General features: G+C 37.4%; 3 protein-coding genes across 5 annotated transcripts; 1 reads left to right on the top strand and 2 right to left on the bottom strand.

The window, feature by feature from the left end:
* The first annotated feature begins 31 nt into the window (after window positions 1-31).
* Window positions 32-3,286, top strand: LOC137747542 (uncharacterized). Of its 3 annotated transcripts, XM_088681313.1 has the most exons (7): window positions 80-167; window positions 306-509; window positions 779-848; window positions 941-972; window positions 1,761-2,002; window positions 2,722-2,958; window positions 3,056-3,286. In XM_088681313.1, the coding sequence occupies exons 3-7, from the start codon at window positions 796-798 to the stop codon at window positions 3,062-3,064; spliced, it is 573 nt and encodes a 190-aa protein (XP_088537439.1). In that variant the 5' UTR covers window positions 80-167; window positions 306-509; window positions 779-795; the 3' UTR covers window positions 3,065-3,286. The 3 variants fall into 3 exon arrangements, 2 of the variants coding, with proteins under 2 accessions (XP_068343773.1, XP_088537439.1); XR_015954149.1 differs by lacking the exon at window positions 306-509 and having other exon boundaries at window positions 32-167; window positions 1,761-2,006; XM_068487672.2 differs by lacking the exon at window positions 306-509 and having other exon boundaries at window positions 36-167.
* Window positions 3,287-5,468: 2,182 nt separating this feature from the next.
* On the bottom strand, window positions 5,469-8,193 carry LOC137748508 (uncharacterized). The gene is made up of 3 exons (XM_068488669.2): window positions 7,380-8,193; window positions 6,310-6,384; window positions 5,469-6,186 (listed from the first exon to the last, which is right to left on the bottom strand). Exons 1-3 carry the CDS (start codon window positions 7,833-7,835, stop codon window positions 5,707-5,709), a joined length of 1,011 nt encoding a protein of 336 aa, XP_068344770.1. The 5' UTR covers window positions 7,836-8,193; the 3' UTR covers window positions 5,469-5,706.
* Window positions 8,194-9,646: 1,453 nt separating this feature from the next.
* Window positions 9,647-12,609, bottom strand: LOC137747644 (putative disease resistance protein At3g14460). Its single transcript, XM_068487788.2, has 2 exons — window positions 10,506-12,609; window positions 9,647-10,050 (listed from the first exon to the last, which is right to left on the bottom strand). Exon 1 carries the CDS (start codon window positions 12,592-12,594, stop codon window positions 10,552-10,554), a length of 2,043 nt encoding a protein of 680 aa, XP_068343889.1. The 5' UTR covers window positions 12,595-12,609; the 3' UTR covers window positions 9,647-10,050; window positions 10,506-10,551.
* Window positions 12,610-15,205: the final 2,596 nt, after the last annotated feature.

Below are 15,205 nucleotides of genomic sequence, written 5' to 3'. Positions count from 1 at the left end.
CGTCGTCAGCAAGGGTATTATAGTCTTTACGAAATTAAGTAAAAAATTGTTAAAAAGAACGGGACGAGAGGAATTTGCAATCGGTGTATGAGCGAGCGTTAGGGCTTTTGAGGGGCTCGCAAAGTCCTGCAATTCCCGTCGGTGTTGAAAGGAGGACTGTTTCCCGGGTAAATTGCAATTCCGTCCGACTTCAATTTTTTTTTTTCTTAGTGCTAATCTAATTTAGGGTTAGAGATAGCTTCTAGATTTGTGTACAAATTCTTTGCAAGAATGAATAACTAGGGTTCATATTCTATGATTGATAGAATACTGGCTACAGCTCTCTGCACCCGAGTTCGTGTCTTCGTCCTCGAAATTTAGTGTAGATTATAGTATCGTTTATAGAAAAAGGGCGATCCAAGCCAACAAGCTCCCCGCTTTGCAGGGGTGGGGGGAACGTTTATCATATGCAGACTCGAACACGTGACCTTCGATCACAAAGTAGCAACCTATCGTTTTTAATATATAAAGTATGTGTGAATTTTTTAAACCCTTTTTAGATTTCTTTTTTTTTTTTTTTTTTTTTGTTTTAGGTATGTTTTGATCCATATTGATTAGCTTTGAAGTAATTAACTTTGTTTAATCATGCTTCAGTTGCGTTTTGAGTAATTTTAGTGCATAGAAAATACTTAATATTCTGTTTCATTGTATAAGTTATTTATTGTGTAGCTCAAATTACTGGGATTTCAATTTTTTTTATTTTAATTTATAATGTAAGATGGTTGTTCTTTCGTTGCAGCTCGAATTAAAAGAAAAATGTTCAAGAACACGTTTCAATCCGGATTTCTGTCCATTCTATACAGCCTCGGGTATGTTGTCTTTTTCTCTCATATTTGGAATGTTTTCCTATCCTTGCAGTTGTAACATTGATGTTAAGCTGTGCATTGTTTTGAATATTCAGGAGTAAACCTTTGCAGATTTGGGATAAAGAAGGTTAGTGGTTTTGACTCTAAATATATTGATTAAATTTCGAGATTCTTGTGAAATTCAACCTGTTACGAATATCAATGTGCGATGATGCATTATGACTCTTCAGTGTTGTTTACATCTTTCACATTTTTTTTCTCCTAAATTGTGAGCTGAGTTGACAAAGTAGTCTTAATCACACTTTTGATCAAACACTTTTGAAGTGGTAGCACAAGGACAACGTGGCTTGTATGCTTTTAATAGTTTGGTACCTGAAAGTGCTTAATCATGGTTCAATATTGTCTTCGTCATTGCTATCCATCTCTCTTATCGTCAAGGGAGTTTTTCTTTTCTGTTTGAATGTGTAGGCCGAGACCTTGTTTCCTGATTGAGTTAATATTGTGTTAATCCAGTTAAGTATGGAGATTTATTGTCTTCATGCTCGGCATGCTACATCCATGTTAGTTCGCCATGTATTTCTGTTAACATTGGTGACTGCTGAGCACCTAATCTTCTGATAGGAGCATTAGCGACAAAAATCGACAGATGGATGGATCCCTTAACACTTTGATATACAATTAAATTTGAGAGTTTCTTAAGTGTGTTCCTGACAAAGTAAATAATGAGGCATGTGCATATTGGAATGTATGTAGATTTATGTTTGTATTGGACTGTGGGGCATTTCTTATGCTATAGTGAAAACAACTATTTTTCTACTTCAGGCGTTATTAGTAGGTGCATGCCTTTGAGGTATCGACATGATGATGGAGTAACTTGTGCCTGGTTTGATATTATGTATTTGTTTTGTTGAGCAGTTGTTGATGGGCATATAAAAAGACCACAGGATGAAGACATACAATCCAATGTTCTTGAAATAGTTGGGTCGAACATCCAGTCCACATACATTACTTGCCCGGCAGACCCATCAGCTACACTGAGTATAAAGCTTCCATTCCTGGTTATGATTGTGAAGAATCTGAAGAAATATTTCACATTTGAGATTCAAATTCTGGATGACAAGAATGTCAGGCGACGTTTTCGAGCTTCCAATTTTCAAGTGTGTAAGTTTGCCCATGTTTATTGATGTTTATCAACTGCATAATGGGTTGATCTTGTTGTTCTCTGTTTTCTTCTTCTTTTTTCCATTTGGTATTTCAGGGAATATTCTGGTACACCGTAATGCTTCTTATGTCTGTCTCAAAGATATCTATATTTCACAACGTTTATGGTTGTCTTTTAAGATTCATTTGACATAAAATTAGTCATATTTCATTCTGATTTCTTTGTTAATATTATCCACAATGTCTGGTGTGTTGCATTTGTGTCATGAATATGTTGGGGAAAATCATGTCCCGAGGTTCAGTCCAAGGTGGGAGAGTAATATGGCGAATAGATGAGGCATTGACAGGGTTGACTAACTGGGACAATAAAATCTCATTGATATGCTTCCTTGGAGATTGCCCGCCATTTCGAGTTGAGCAGTGTAGGATACAAACTAATTGGTCACCTAGTAGATTGTTGCTCAGTGATTCTTAGTATAGTGTGTGTCTTGTATTCTGTCTTTTGGGATTTATGACTGAAAATGGTAGGTAAAGTTTTGGACTAGTAGGAGTTCTGGTGAACGTTTACGTGCTATTAGTTTGACTGCTGAAGGATTCTGATTTGAATTTATAACGCTGTGACTAATAATGCTCCGCATTGGAGTGATCATGCTGCTGTAGAAATGTCGAAGTGATACAAGATACAAGAGGTTATGTATTTAATTTTGTTTTGTAGGCTGTAACTCGAGTGAAGCCGTATATCTGCACTATGCCGCTGAGGATGGATGATGGCTGGAATCAAATCCAGTTTAATCTGGCTGATTTTACCAGGAGAGCCTATGGAACAAACTATGTGGAGACACTGCGAGTTCAGGTTCATGCAAATTGCCGCCTGAGGAGGATATATTTCTCTGACCGCTTGTACTCTGAAGAGGAACTTCCTCCTGAGTTTAAGTTGTACCTCCCAATGCAGGTAATTTAGATTGATCCAGTCTTCTAATGCCCGTAATTATGGTTCTGTACCAGTCGTTCGATGTCCACTCATTGCTTGTAATGTTTGTGCTTTACAGAAAGCATGATATGATGCAACAAAGGAGGGATCGAACCCATTGAAGCTGGATTTTGAGACTTTTCAGATTTTAATTTTGTGGATGTGCTTGATTTGTTTATTTCAGGTCCCTTTTTCGAACTTATTTTGTTAAAGAACTTATCTGCTACACAATATTGTAACTAAATTTTAGAAAACTCATGGTGCCTATAGTACTGTTAGTGGTGATTTGAATATGGTATACTTATTGTTCCGCCTCGTGTTTTATTCCCCCCCCCCCCCCCCCTTATGTCTCAGTTCGCCTCTTAGATTTCAGTTTGTCGCTTTACCCAAAAGCGAGTTCTGCACAATTTTTCAACTTCTACTCGCTTCCTCTTAAATTTGGGCCTCGAGGTGATACAGCGAGAACAGTATAACAGAAGGGAGAGCCCTTCAAATTCTTGGAAATAATGATGATGAAAAGAACAATATGTTAATAACGGTTCATCCGCAATGTTCATTGATAGTTCTATTACCACATTACAATTGTCAACTGTTGTGTTCTTGAGAAGAACGAATGCTTTCGGTTTCAGACCATGAAATCAACCGTCTAACAGATATTACAGGATTTGTCTACGCATTTACATAACTGATGAAAGAAATAGTACTGTAAAATTGCAAACCCTCCTCGCGCAATGACAGACAAAGAAATCCTTGCAAGCGGAAGCTCTGGAATGACAGGTAAAGTTATGAACATGAAGATTTTTATCAGATGCTGTAAAATCTTTGAAGTTCAATATGGATATGCAAGCCTAGCTCTGAATTATATGTTCAGTGGGAATTAAGGAAATGCACTATGTTTTAGATTTAACCGTTTGAAATGAGTATAGTTTGTGCAATGCGCATATAGGTTTTGTTTTCGATTTGAATCCTGAATTTGCAGAAGAGCATGGAAAACCAGTTAAGTAATGGATTCCTTTGATAAGTGGTTCCACATACCTGTCTCATATGATCACTTCGTTATGTATTCTTATACAAGGAATGTGAGCAATCTTCGCCCAATCTTCCCTGATTTTTGTCTAGCACCGTTGGGTCAGCGAGGGGCAGCCAATGATGTGTAGCAAATAAAGAGATTCCGGCAAGCCCACTTCTGGCAGGAACTGGAGCCTCGGAGACCCAAAAATTCGTAGATTTTGAAGAGAAGTAAGTGTTGAAGCACCGATCCTGGGAGAGATTCGAGACTGGAGCACCACCAAAATCCTAGGTTCTGAAGAGAAGTGAGGTGTTGAAGTCCCTTTCCATCCAAAGATTTTGGACTTGATAGATGACAAATACCGAGAGTGATAAGAGTGGTAGGAAGCAGATGATCGTTGAGCAACATCTCTTATGGATCCTCACTTCCCCAATTCGTGAATTTTTTAAGGGAGCCAAGTCTGTGCAAACCCCACTCCTCTGAAGGTTTGAGTGTGTTACAATGAATGACTCTAAATTCTTGTAGGTTGGGAGGCAAACCCCCTTCTGCAAATGACACAAGATATCGAAGACCCTCCATGTACAATTTTTTAAGGGCAGTGAGAGTGTGAATTCCTTTAGGAAATGACTTTTAAGTTCTCGCAATCTATGACTTTCAAGGAAATCAGGTTGGGGGCAGGCAAGCCTCCTTCAGGGAAAGTGAACAGATTTGGACACTTTTCGATCTTCAAGTCATTGAGATGGCTGAGATTTTCATCACATTCTTCAGAATAAATGGATTCGAGATTCACACACTAGCTGATTGAAAGATCCTTAAGCATGGAAAAAAGGCCAATGAGAAGGAATGAAGCGAATCACAGGTGCAGTATTGAACCAGACGTTTCAGGGATGTGAATTTTGGTGATCATCTCATGATGTAGGAATGATAACCTTGGACAATGGTCTATAGAAAGTGATGTCAAAGTACTAGGTAGACCATCTCTAGGGAATGACAGCAGGGACGGAAACAATTACAAATCGAGTGATGTCAATCTTCTGTGTAGACCATCTGTGGAGAATGATAACAGGGATGGACACCGGTGTACAGTCAAACATTGAAGATGACGGATGTTTTGCACCATGTTTCTGCTAAAACATTCTATATCAGCACAATTCTCAATCTTAAGTCCTCGAAGCGAAGGCAGCAACTCTGCCTAGTAATGGTAACAGGCCTGGACATTCATTTATTCTCAATTTTTTGAGAGATAAGTAAGCGCCCCCGGTTCTTTGAGGGTTGAACCAGTTAATTTGCCCACCACAAAAGAAGTCAATGTCCTTCTCAAATCCACATTGTAATCTAGTAAGCAATTATATATGCAGTTTAAATCTTTATGTGCATTTTATATATCAATGTCTGCGTCTTTTAAGGTTTCCGCTGCCCTGAAACTTTTTGTGAAGAGGGTACATTGTGAAATCAAAATCCACAAGTGAGTAAGCAAACGATATCTAGAAAGCATATATATAAATGAAATGAAAGCAATACATCCAGTTTATCGGCTTGCTCAAGCATAAACAATGTGCGCAATTGGGAGAGTCTTTTGGTTGAGCCAACTCCACTGCTAAAAGAAAATTTTACAGGCACCTGCCCCTTCTCCAATCGACAGTACTATTGATTGCATCAGTTTCCAGCATTTTAAGGGATCTGGGAGAAGCACATAAGCACAAATTGGTGTAATAATTCAATCAACCAGATTGGATGGTGTAATTTTCTAGTGACCTGCCACCTGCCCCATCTCTAATCCGCATTCGATCTTCACTTAATCTTGAAGTAATCAAACATAGGACAAGGATGGCAGGCAAAAGGGAGACTTTGAAAGGACTATCCAAATGCCGAGAGAAGTAGACATATTGAATTATAGACGAAACACACTGAGCAATGCCACCGACTAATCCATAAATTTCAATGACGGTACCCAAAAGCTTGTAACAGGGAGGCGGAGGATAATAAAACCACCACAGCTTTCCCCACCTCCTCAGTACAACTTTTCCTTTTATACCTTTGTAAATGAACTCCAAGGCGGAAATGAGTACCCCCACAATAGCCAGCAACATACCAAACAATGCATAATGGGGCTTACTTGGAGAGGAAGCCTGATCAAATGCAATGGACAAAATCTCTAGGCAGAGGCCAATGAATAAAAAGGTCAATTCTGCTGAAGCAGCCTACAAAAGAAAATGAGTAAGAACTATAACCAATGTAAAAATCTAGCAAGAATATGTAAGGGAAACTATATATGGCTACTTTTCTTTCAAAGATATGATTAATGATCGAATTGTGTTCATTACCTTTTTCTTCTGTCTAGGCTCGTAAATTTCCTTGTTGGGTGAAGAGCTTGCAGGTCTCTCATCCCAAAGATCCGCCTACATTTTGGAAAATACAGAGATGGAATTAGTATTATGTGAGTGTGTGTGTGATCTTAGTGCTGTAATAGTGGCTCAAAATTAGAGAAATGAAGAAAGTATGATGTTAAGGGAGCTTGTCAAAGGATATGTACTTCTTCAAGTGGGAAACTTGGGGAGGGAATTTGGCTTGAATATGAGGGGTTTTTAAGGACTTCTCCAAGTAGTGATTTTGAAATCCCTGTGCATGCATATGTAATGTTCATTGGGACTCGAAAGGAAATAAGCGCAAACATAGGAGGCTTCAGAAATGGAAAATGGTGAATGAGAATCAACTTTCACTAAAAGGAAATAAGCGCAAGTGATCGACTTGTAGCTCAACATAATGCACACGCAATGGGTGGAGGAGGTGGCTGCATTGCAGCGGTGGTCTTCGACTCTCGAGGAAAGGTTGGTGTGGGGAGAGAAAATGAGGGAAAGGAAGCGCTGGACAAGAAATTAACAGAACTTAGGACTCGTTTGGCAAGAGCTTTTAAATGACTAAAATCGCTTTTAAATAAAATGTTTTTGGGTTCCAAAAGCACTTGAGGTGCTTCCTGCTAAAAGCGCTTGTTATGTCTTCTTGCTGGAAACACTGCAAGTGTTTTTTCAAAATTAACTTGCATTTTTACTAAATTTTAGGTCAAAAAACATTTTATCTAAAAACGCTTTCAGTTGCTTAAAAACACTTACCAAATGAGCTCTTACTTTGTACGAACTACAAGAACTAAAAAGTGGTTTTGCTATGGGTTGACTAAGCAAATAAATCAATCGGAAACAATCAACATAATTAAACATGAATGTAGGTCTTCCTTTGTGCGAACTACAAGAACTAAAAAGTGGTTTTGCTATGGGAAACAACCAATATAATTAAACATGAAAGTATGGGAGGAGAAAAAATGTGTGGTTATCATCGCATATTACTGTAGTTTTGTGTATAAAATAAAATCAAAGATATATAAATATAGAGCTCTAACCATTTCGTCGAACAAGCTATCTTTCTGTTCTGCAAGATGTTCTAAGATTTGTAATAACTCTTCAATCCTAGAATCCACGCCTCGATTATTATTGCAAAGATTGAAAGAAGTGGAGAGGAAGTTCAACACCTTGGTCGTCAATCCATCTGTTGGTCGTTGTAAAACTTGTGCAGTACTACTAGTACTGGTGATCTTACCTAGTAGGTCCTCCACATCAAAGACGACGTCTCGAAGCTTTCCAAGCCAGTCTCTCACAGCAGGGTTTGTAACTTGCTGTTGTTTTGCATAGTTGAGCACTGCACAAAGAGTCGACAGCTTCCCCCCCAGTTTGTTGAGTGAATCGTCGTCAAGATTCCTTTGGAAGAATAAGTCGCGCAACTCCCTTGACGCCATCTGGTCACACAGCACGTGGACAGATGCGGAGAGAAAATCTTGTCCCATGAAAGATCCAGCCATTTCTGTCTTCTTTGAAAGGGATTCAGATGAACTGTAAATCCTTTTTTTTTTGAGATTGTATATAGTCTCAGTATAATTGACTGACTTGAAGACTTGTAAGACTTGGAGTCGTGCTTTTTGGTATCATTGAATCAAAACGTCTCGCAACAATACATACATGTAGTGTGGCCGGCGAGAACTAAATCATACCAAACCAAATCAAGACGTGTAGTGTGGCCAATGATTAACTTAGTGGGAGACATCTGCAAATGATTTGTACTCCACTTTTGAGAGGATGAGCATCTGGGCATCTTTATTTTTGGTGAGCATCCAATGAAAATGTAAATTACTTTTGAGAGCAGCTCAACTTACTTATTTTATAATTATTTATTTTTATTAAAGAAACGCGGAACGTTCGGAACTATTACAAACAATTATGGAGAGATGGAGTTTCGAACTAAAGATGCATGGGTGAAACTCAATATCCTATCCACTAAGATATTGGATATGCAAATTTTCTTCTTTCTCCGATGTGAGATTCATACACGTGTGTCGAATTTCAAGCTTAACATGTGCGCAATGCAAATTGGATAACGTGGAGCAATGTGGCCGTTGAACTTCATATTGGCAATATGAAGAGTAGTCCAACTTACTTGCTAAACAAATTATATTACAGCTTTAACCAAAAATATGAAATTGTTAGATTTACGTAACTTACGAATTAAATATGTGTATAATTCACTATTCTAAAAATCCCCGCCTAGGCGCTAGGCGGCTGGCCACCACCACGATTAATTTCTAGGCTTTTGAAATTAAGAAATGGCACATGGACCTACCTAGCGACAGCCTAGACCCACTTAGATCGCGACTCTCATCTAGACATAAAATGGATAACTTTCGCTTTACATTTTATTTTTTCAATAAATTTAAGAGACTTATTAAATACTTAGATAAACACTCATTAAATAATTGTTCCCCACGTTTGCAATATAAGAGACGTTTATTTATATACTATATTAAATAATTTAATTAAAATAAATAAATAAATAAAAAGGTCTAAATCCCAACTTAAACACATTTCCTCTGCCCAGTTGCCTGACTAACTTTTTTTAGAACCTTCATATAACCGTGAAAAACCATCCAACCCGTCAAAAGGAAATTCAAATATTTCCTCTTGCCAACATAAGCCGCAACAAATGCAAGATTCTTTCAAAGATGCTGATCAGTCCTAGATGCGATCTTATTTGAATTTTGTATTGTGGATTAATGTAATTATCACTTGTATTATCTGTTTATTATACAAGAATTTGTTCAACATCAAACTCTCCTTTGTAACGTCTATATAAAGATGAATGTACAGAAGGAATGTTTACCGAGCAAAATCATACTCAACCTTTAGTTTCTAACTGTACATCACGCAAAGAACCGAATAAGAATAATAGGGAAAAGGACTTCCACTTCCCGTTGAGGGAGTGTACACATAACATTACAAAGAAGCCTTCAAGCTCCAACTTTTGTTCTTTAATCAGATGATTCTGTCTACAATCTAAATGAGAGAGTATCGGTACCTACCTGCACATGTATTCCTCCAGAGAACCTCACACAGGAAATCGATAAGAAGGTCGATGGAGGTTCCTTCCCGTCAGATGCAATCCGTTGGGTCAGAGTTTCAGACCGCTCGACATCGCAGAGCCAGTATTCACATTAGTTTTACACCAACCAACCAAAATGCTAAAGAGCTAAACGTGATTCCAGATGATAAAGGAATTTTACACCAAACTGTCGCAGCTTTTTAAACTAAATTCCGACACTGTATAATAAGACTTGTTGCATGTCTTAAAAGGGAATATATGTGTTACTAGAGTAGAATGTGATACAGTGCGAACATCCAACTCCAAACCAATTAGCAATAAGTGGAGAGGTCCAATATCATTTAAACCATTATACAAGGTTTAATTTCCTAATGTGGGATTCACATGCTCAACGAAGCGATTTAAATAATGATGAAAATGGAAAACAAAATGTAAATTAAACTTGCCGACGTGCCGGGGTGCAATCTTCAACTGATAGGTTTGCAGAAAAACATGTCTACACCAACACCAACCAGAAAATAGCAACAGTATGAGGGAATATCACATCGAAGGACCGGGTTTACTCTTCCCATGCAGGCCGGAGAATCATACTCATGCCTGACCACCATTTAAGGACCACTAACTTTGCACAGTTTCACGGTTCTCTGCACCAATGAATCCCGCACATAAATAAGTCCCAGGAGATTGTCCCGACTTTTAGTAAAAATTAGAGGGCAAGATGTATGAAAGGATACGAGTAGTTGAAATTGCACTGTTAATATATGACTCATAATAATATTGGTAAGAACATAAAAGTCAAGGTGAAATTTCTGCAGATATATATGCCATAATCTACAAAAGCCTAAAATATGCCAATTTAAACTGACACAATCATAGTTGATTAAATTGAGTAAGAAATAAGAACGACAAGGAAGTCTGAGCTGCTCGACGGTTCAGTTGCATATTACGTGGAAATTGAAGTAATTTAATTAAAGATCATTCAGTAGGCTTTACTGAAATTATATAATAAAAGTATTGGATTACATAACCTAGAAATTTCCATAGGTAACTCAAGAATAGGCAATTGAACAACAAAAATTAAACAAGTGAGGCAACATACCTGACTTTCATTTGCAGAAATGAGAACCAAAACGTACTCCAGAAGCTCATTTCATCACTTTCCCATCAATCTGTATGCAAGGAATGCCAGCTATCTTGGACCAGTCGTCCCCTCTTTTATTCTGATACCTTTTCTTCAGGGAAGAACACCGTTCGATGCTTAGAAAAGAAAGAGATATTGGCAACCCCTCTTTTGGAAGGAATTCGAGATTATCACAACAATGAATTTGTAGCCTCTTTAGAGAAGTAAGGTGCTGAAGTCCTTTCCCGTCAAAAGATTTAAGACTAGGTAATCCATAGATGTAGAGATTGTTAAGAGTAGTAGGGAGCCGCTTATCCTTCAGCAACGTCCCGAAGAGATCCTCGCTTCCCCTCCCACCAATTGAAAACTGTCGAATAAAGCTTCCTTCCAATCCCCACTTTTCTGAAGGCTTGAGTTTATCACAATAACAGACTTCAAAGACTTCTAAATTGAGAGGCAAACCCTCTTCTGCAACTGACTCAAGGTTTGGAAGAGCGGATATTCTCAATTCCCGAAGGTCATTGAAGGCGTGGAGTTGTTTGGGAAATGACCTCAAATTTTTGCATCCGAAGACTGAAAGGGATTTGAGATGGCTGATTTTTTCATCAACTGCTTCAAAGGAAAGAGATTCAAGATTCACACAGCTCCGGATTGAAAGATCCCTCAGTTGGGGAAAAAGGCCCAACGGGAAGGACCTTAGTGAATCACAGCTACAAGATATATTTAGAGTTTCAAGGTAGGCAGATTTCGGTATCATCTCATGGGCTAGAAATTCTAATTTCCTGCAATTTGTTATTTCAAGTAATTTCAACATAGTGGGTAGACCATCTCTAGGGAATGACGACAGAGATGGACACTCTTGCAAATGAAGTGATGTCAATGCAGTGGGTAGCCTACCACTAGGAAACACCATCAAGGATGGACAATTCCAAATACTCAACATTTGAAGATGATTGCTATCACGCACCATTTTATTGAGCAAACCCTCTATATTGACAAAATTTCCAATCTCAAGTTTCTGAAGCGAGGTCAGGAACTCTTTACCCAGTAATGATAACAGAATTGGGCACCCGTCTAGAGTTAATTCTTCAACAGAATGTTGCAACTCCACATTAAAGGTAGTGGTGGCCCTTTCATGTAAAACCCCACAGCCAGACACTGAGAGTTTTTTCAAGGAAGGAAGATGATTGGGCAAGTTTCCTCTCAGCTTGGGACACTTCTTTAAAACCAGCTCCTCGAGTCGAGGAAAGACTGGACTTTGTCCTCCACTTGGTAGCCAGTCCTCCCACTCTGGCATCTCCACAAAGGCCAACTTCTCCAGACGCTGGAATGGTTGATCTCCATCGCCATAGAACCGAGGGCTTACTGTTGATAGGAAATTCAACCCTCCGATAAAGAGCACTTTGAGAGTTGGCAGCTGCCCAAGTGATGGCAAGGACAGACAACTACAATGACTGAGACGCATGAATTGTACACAAGAGAATGAAGAGTCTCCCAACCAATTGGGGAAGCGGTTTCTGCCATAGAATTCGATGGTCAATTTTTCCAAATTTATGGGCGGCTGGAGCTTGTCAAGTACATCTCTGTCATTGTGGTAATCCCTACAAATTCGGGCATCATCTCTCCACTTCAATGTTAACTCCTTGAGATATTGTTTACCCTTCAAATTGGCCTGCAAAGCATCCTCAGCATCGACACCATCATGCAGCTTCAAAATAGAAAGTTTTCCCATAATATTTGGAAGCTCCCCCAATTCTCTGATGCTTGCCCCAGTAGATTTACCCACAACGAAAGTGGACAAACTTCTCAGATTTGTTAATCTACCCATCCGCAATGGCATGTCTTTTATGTTAGTTCCACTGATATCAACATGTCGCAGATTAATCAACTTGTGCATATCTGCAGGCAATTCGATGAGAGAGGAACAGTGTGCTAACAGTAAAGTCTCCAGATTGTAGAGAGTGCATATTATATCTGGTAGCCTTCTGATTCCAGTGTGGGATAGATCGATATAACGCAAACTTCTGAGATTACGAATTGATTCATAACCTGGCAAAGCTCCTGCCATTTCACTCTCTCTCTCTCTCTCTCTCTGTTTTTTTTTCTTTTTCTTTTTTATCTCTTCAAAGGAGTGTTCTTTCAGGTGTGGAAGAATAAGAGACTTTTAGGATTTTATTGTATAAGCTTAATTTAATGAGACGACTTGATATATTTTTGGTCAATAACTAAGTGGATCCCACACGTCATTCATTTTGTCCCATTTTAGTAGTCTGTTGGTTGGTGTGAGAGGGGTAGAGTGGCCAACAGATCCTTTCCAAATCCTATGCGAGGATTACGAGGATCTATAAATCATATCAATTCATTATAAATAGTACAGTTTATTTTCATAAGATGTTATTTGTATTTAATTTTAAATTAAAATAATTTATGATCCCATGATGTAAAATAAACGGACAATATTTACGAATTTCTAAATCCTCACAAAGAATATCTAAAGAGAATCCAAATTCGAAAAGTGGGTTAGGTGACTTACAATAGACCCCACACGTACTTTCCCAAAATTGAATTCTCCATTCTTCGCTGCTTCATTTTTTACACAATATTTCAAAAAAAAAAACCAAGGACCTGTGGACCCGGCCCATCTCTTTTGCACCTGGCTCCAGTCCGGTCCCGTCAAATTTGGGCCCGACCCAGCCCGTGCCCACCCCTACCTGAGATTGCTCACGCGCGAACTCGCTTTACTTCGGAGTTCCTACGGAACCCGAAGCTAGTGAGTTCCCAAAATACCTCATGCCAGGTAGAGATGGGAATATACATATAAAGCTTACATGATCCACTCCCCTTAATGATGTGAGATGTTACAACCTTCGTGAAAAAAAAAAAAGGAGAGAAATTAGTTCATTGATTGAAATTTTATTTCTTTTTAATATTTTATTAAGGTTCGTTTTGTATCCACGATATTATTTTAATAATAAAATATTTACATATCAGCATGTTTAAATTTATTTCCTAAATGTATTCATTTAGTGTTAAATATGTTATATCTGGTATATTTATATTTATGACTAAAGAGAGTTGGAGGCTTGGAGTAATGGTCCATGTTGACTCAGTTGAAGCTTTAGTTCGTGAACTAAATATTCGTGCGCATTATTTCTTAAACTTGTTATAGTGTTCTCGTAGAGCCTTTGAATTGAAGCAGAGAGAAAAACCCTTCCAATCAAAGCTCATGCCATTCCACTCTCTCCCTCTCTTTCTTTATCTTCAAAGAAGTGTTGAGGTCAGCAAGAATAACGACTTTTAAAATTTATAAGGACTTTTAAGATTTATTATATAAGCTTAATTCCGTTTCGGAAAAAGATGACTTGATATATTTATGATCAATAATTCAGCGGACCCCACACTTTAATCATATGGTATGTTTGTTTGCCTTCACTAGCATTCCTTGGACTGGACTAGACTAAATGACAGTCTAGTCTGGTGTTTGTTATTTACACGGACAAGAGTTAATGAAATTTTTTTAAAATATTTTATTAAGGTTCTTTTTCTATTTACGTCATTATTTTAATAAATAAAATATGTACATATGAGCGTATTTAAATTTATTTTCCAAATATATTTATTTAGTGTTAAATATGTTACATTTGATATATTTATATTTATGGCTAAAGAGAGTTAGAGGCTTGGAGCAATGGTCCATGTGGACGCTACTGAGGCTTTGGTTCATGAACTAAAAATTCATGCACATTATTTCTTAAACTTGTTATAATGTTGTCGCAGAGCCTTTGAATTGAAGCATAGAGAAAAGCCCCTCCAATCAAAGCTCCTGCCATTCCACTCTCTCCCTCTTTTTTCTTTTTCTTCAAAGAAGTGTTGAGTTGATGAAGAATAAGGAGTCTTAAGATTTATAAGGACTTTTAAGATTTATTATATAAACTTAATTTCGTTTCGAAAAGAGACGACTTGAAATATTTATGGTCAATAATTCAGTGGACTGCACAAGTTAATCATATTGTTTTATTTAAACTGTCTATTAAAAGAATTTTCTTTGTCATTCAAAAGAAGTTGAAAATATTATTTAATCTTTTATTACAACAAAAAAATTAAAGACAATAACGTAATTTCACAAACTATTTTTTTTAATCTATCTACAAGTGACTTTAACATCTCTAATTTTAAAAAGTATAAGTATAAATAAAAATGAAACTCTTTCCCTCTCTCCTCACTCCTCTCTCCCCACTCTCATCATCTCTCCCCTTCAATTTTAAACATAAAAATTAAAAATTTTACACATACTTTTTGTATGGGCATATCTTAGTTACTTACTAGCATTTGCTTACACATTTTGTATGTATAAACATATTTTTTTAGAAAATGAGAATGAGAGAGGGAGAGAGAGAACGTGGGAGTGAGAGGTTTTTGTTTTTGGTTTTTTTTTAATATATATTGAAAGTATTTTAACATAACTTGTAGATGAGGCTTCAATAAAAAACAATAAAATTTGGATCTGTAAAATTATATTATTGACCATCATTTGTTTTTATGATAGAAGATTAAGTAATTTTGTTCATTCTCTTTTAATTGATAAAAAAAATTTCATTAATTAATATAAGTATAATTTAACTAACAATTTCTTGGTAGTGTCTATAGTGTCCCACTCCCATTCCCTATAATTTAACTGA

This window comes from Pyrus communis, chromosome 2 (assembly GCF_041283825.1).
Source record: "Pyrus communis isolate YQ-2024b chromosome 2, ASM4128382v1, whole genome shotgun sequence".
Classification (NCBI taxonomy): domain Eukaryota; kingdom Viridiplantae; phylum Streptophyta; class Magnoliopsida; order Rosales; family Rosaceae; genus Pyrus; species Pyrus communis.
Note: the sequence above shows the minus strand (reverse complement) of the source record. Positions and strands in the feature narration are given on the sequence as shown.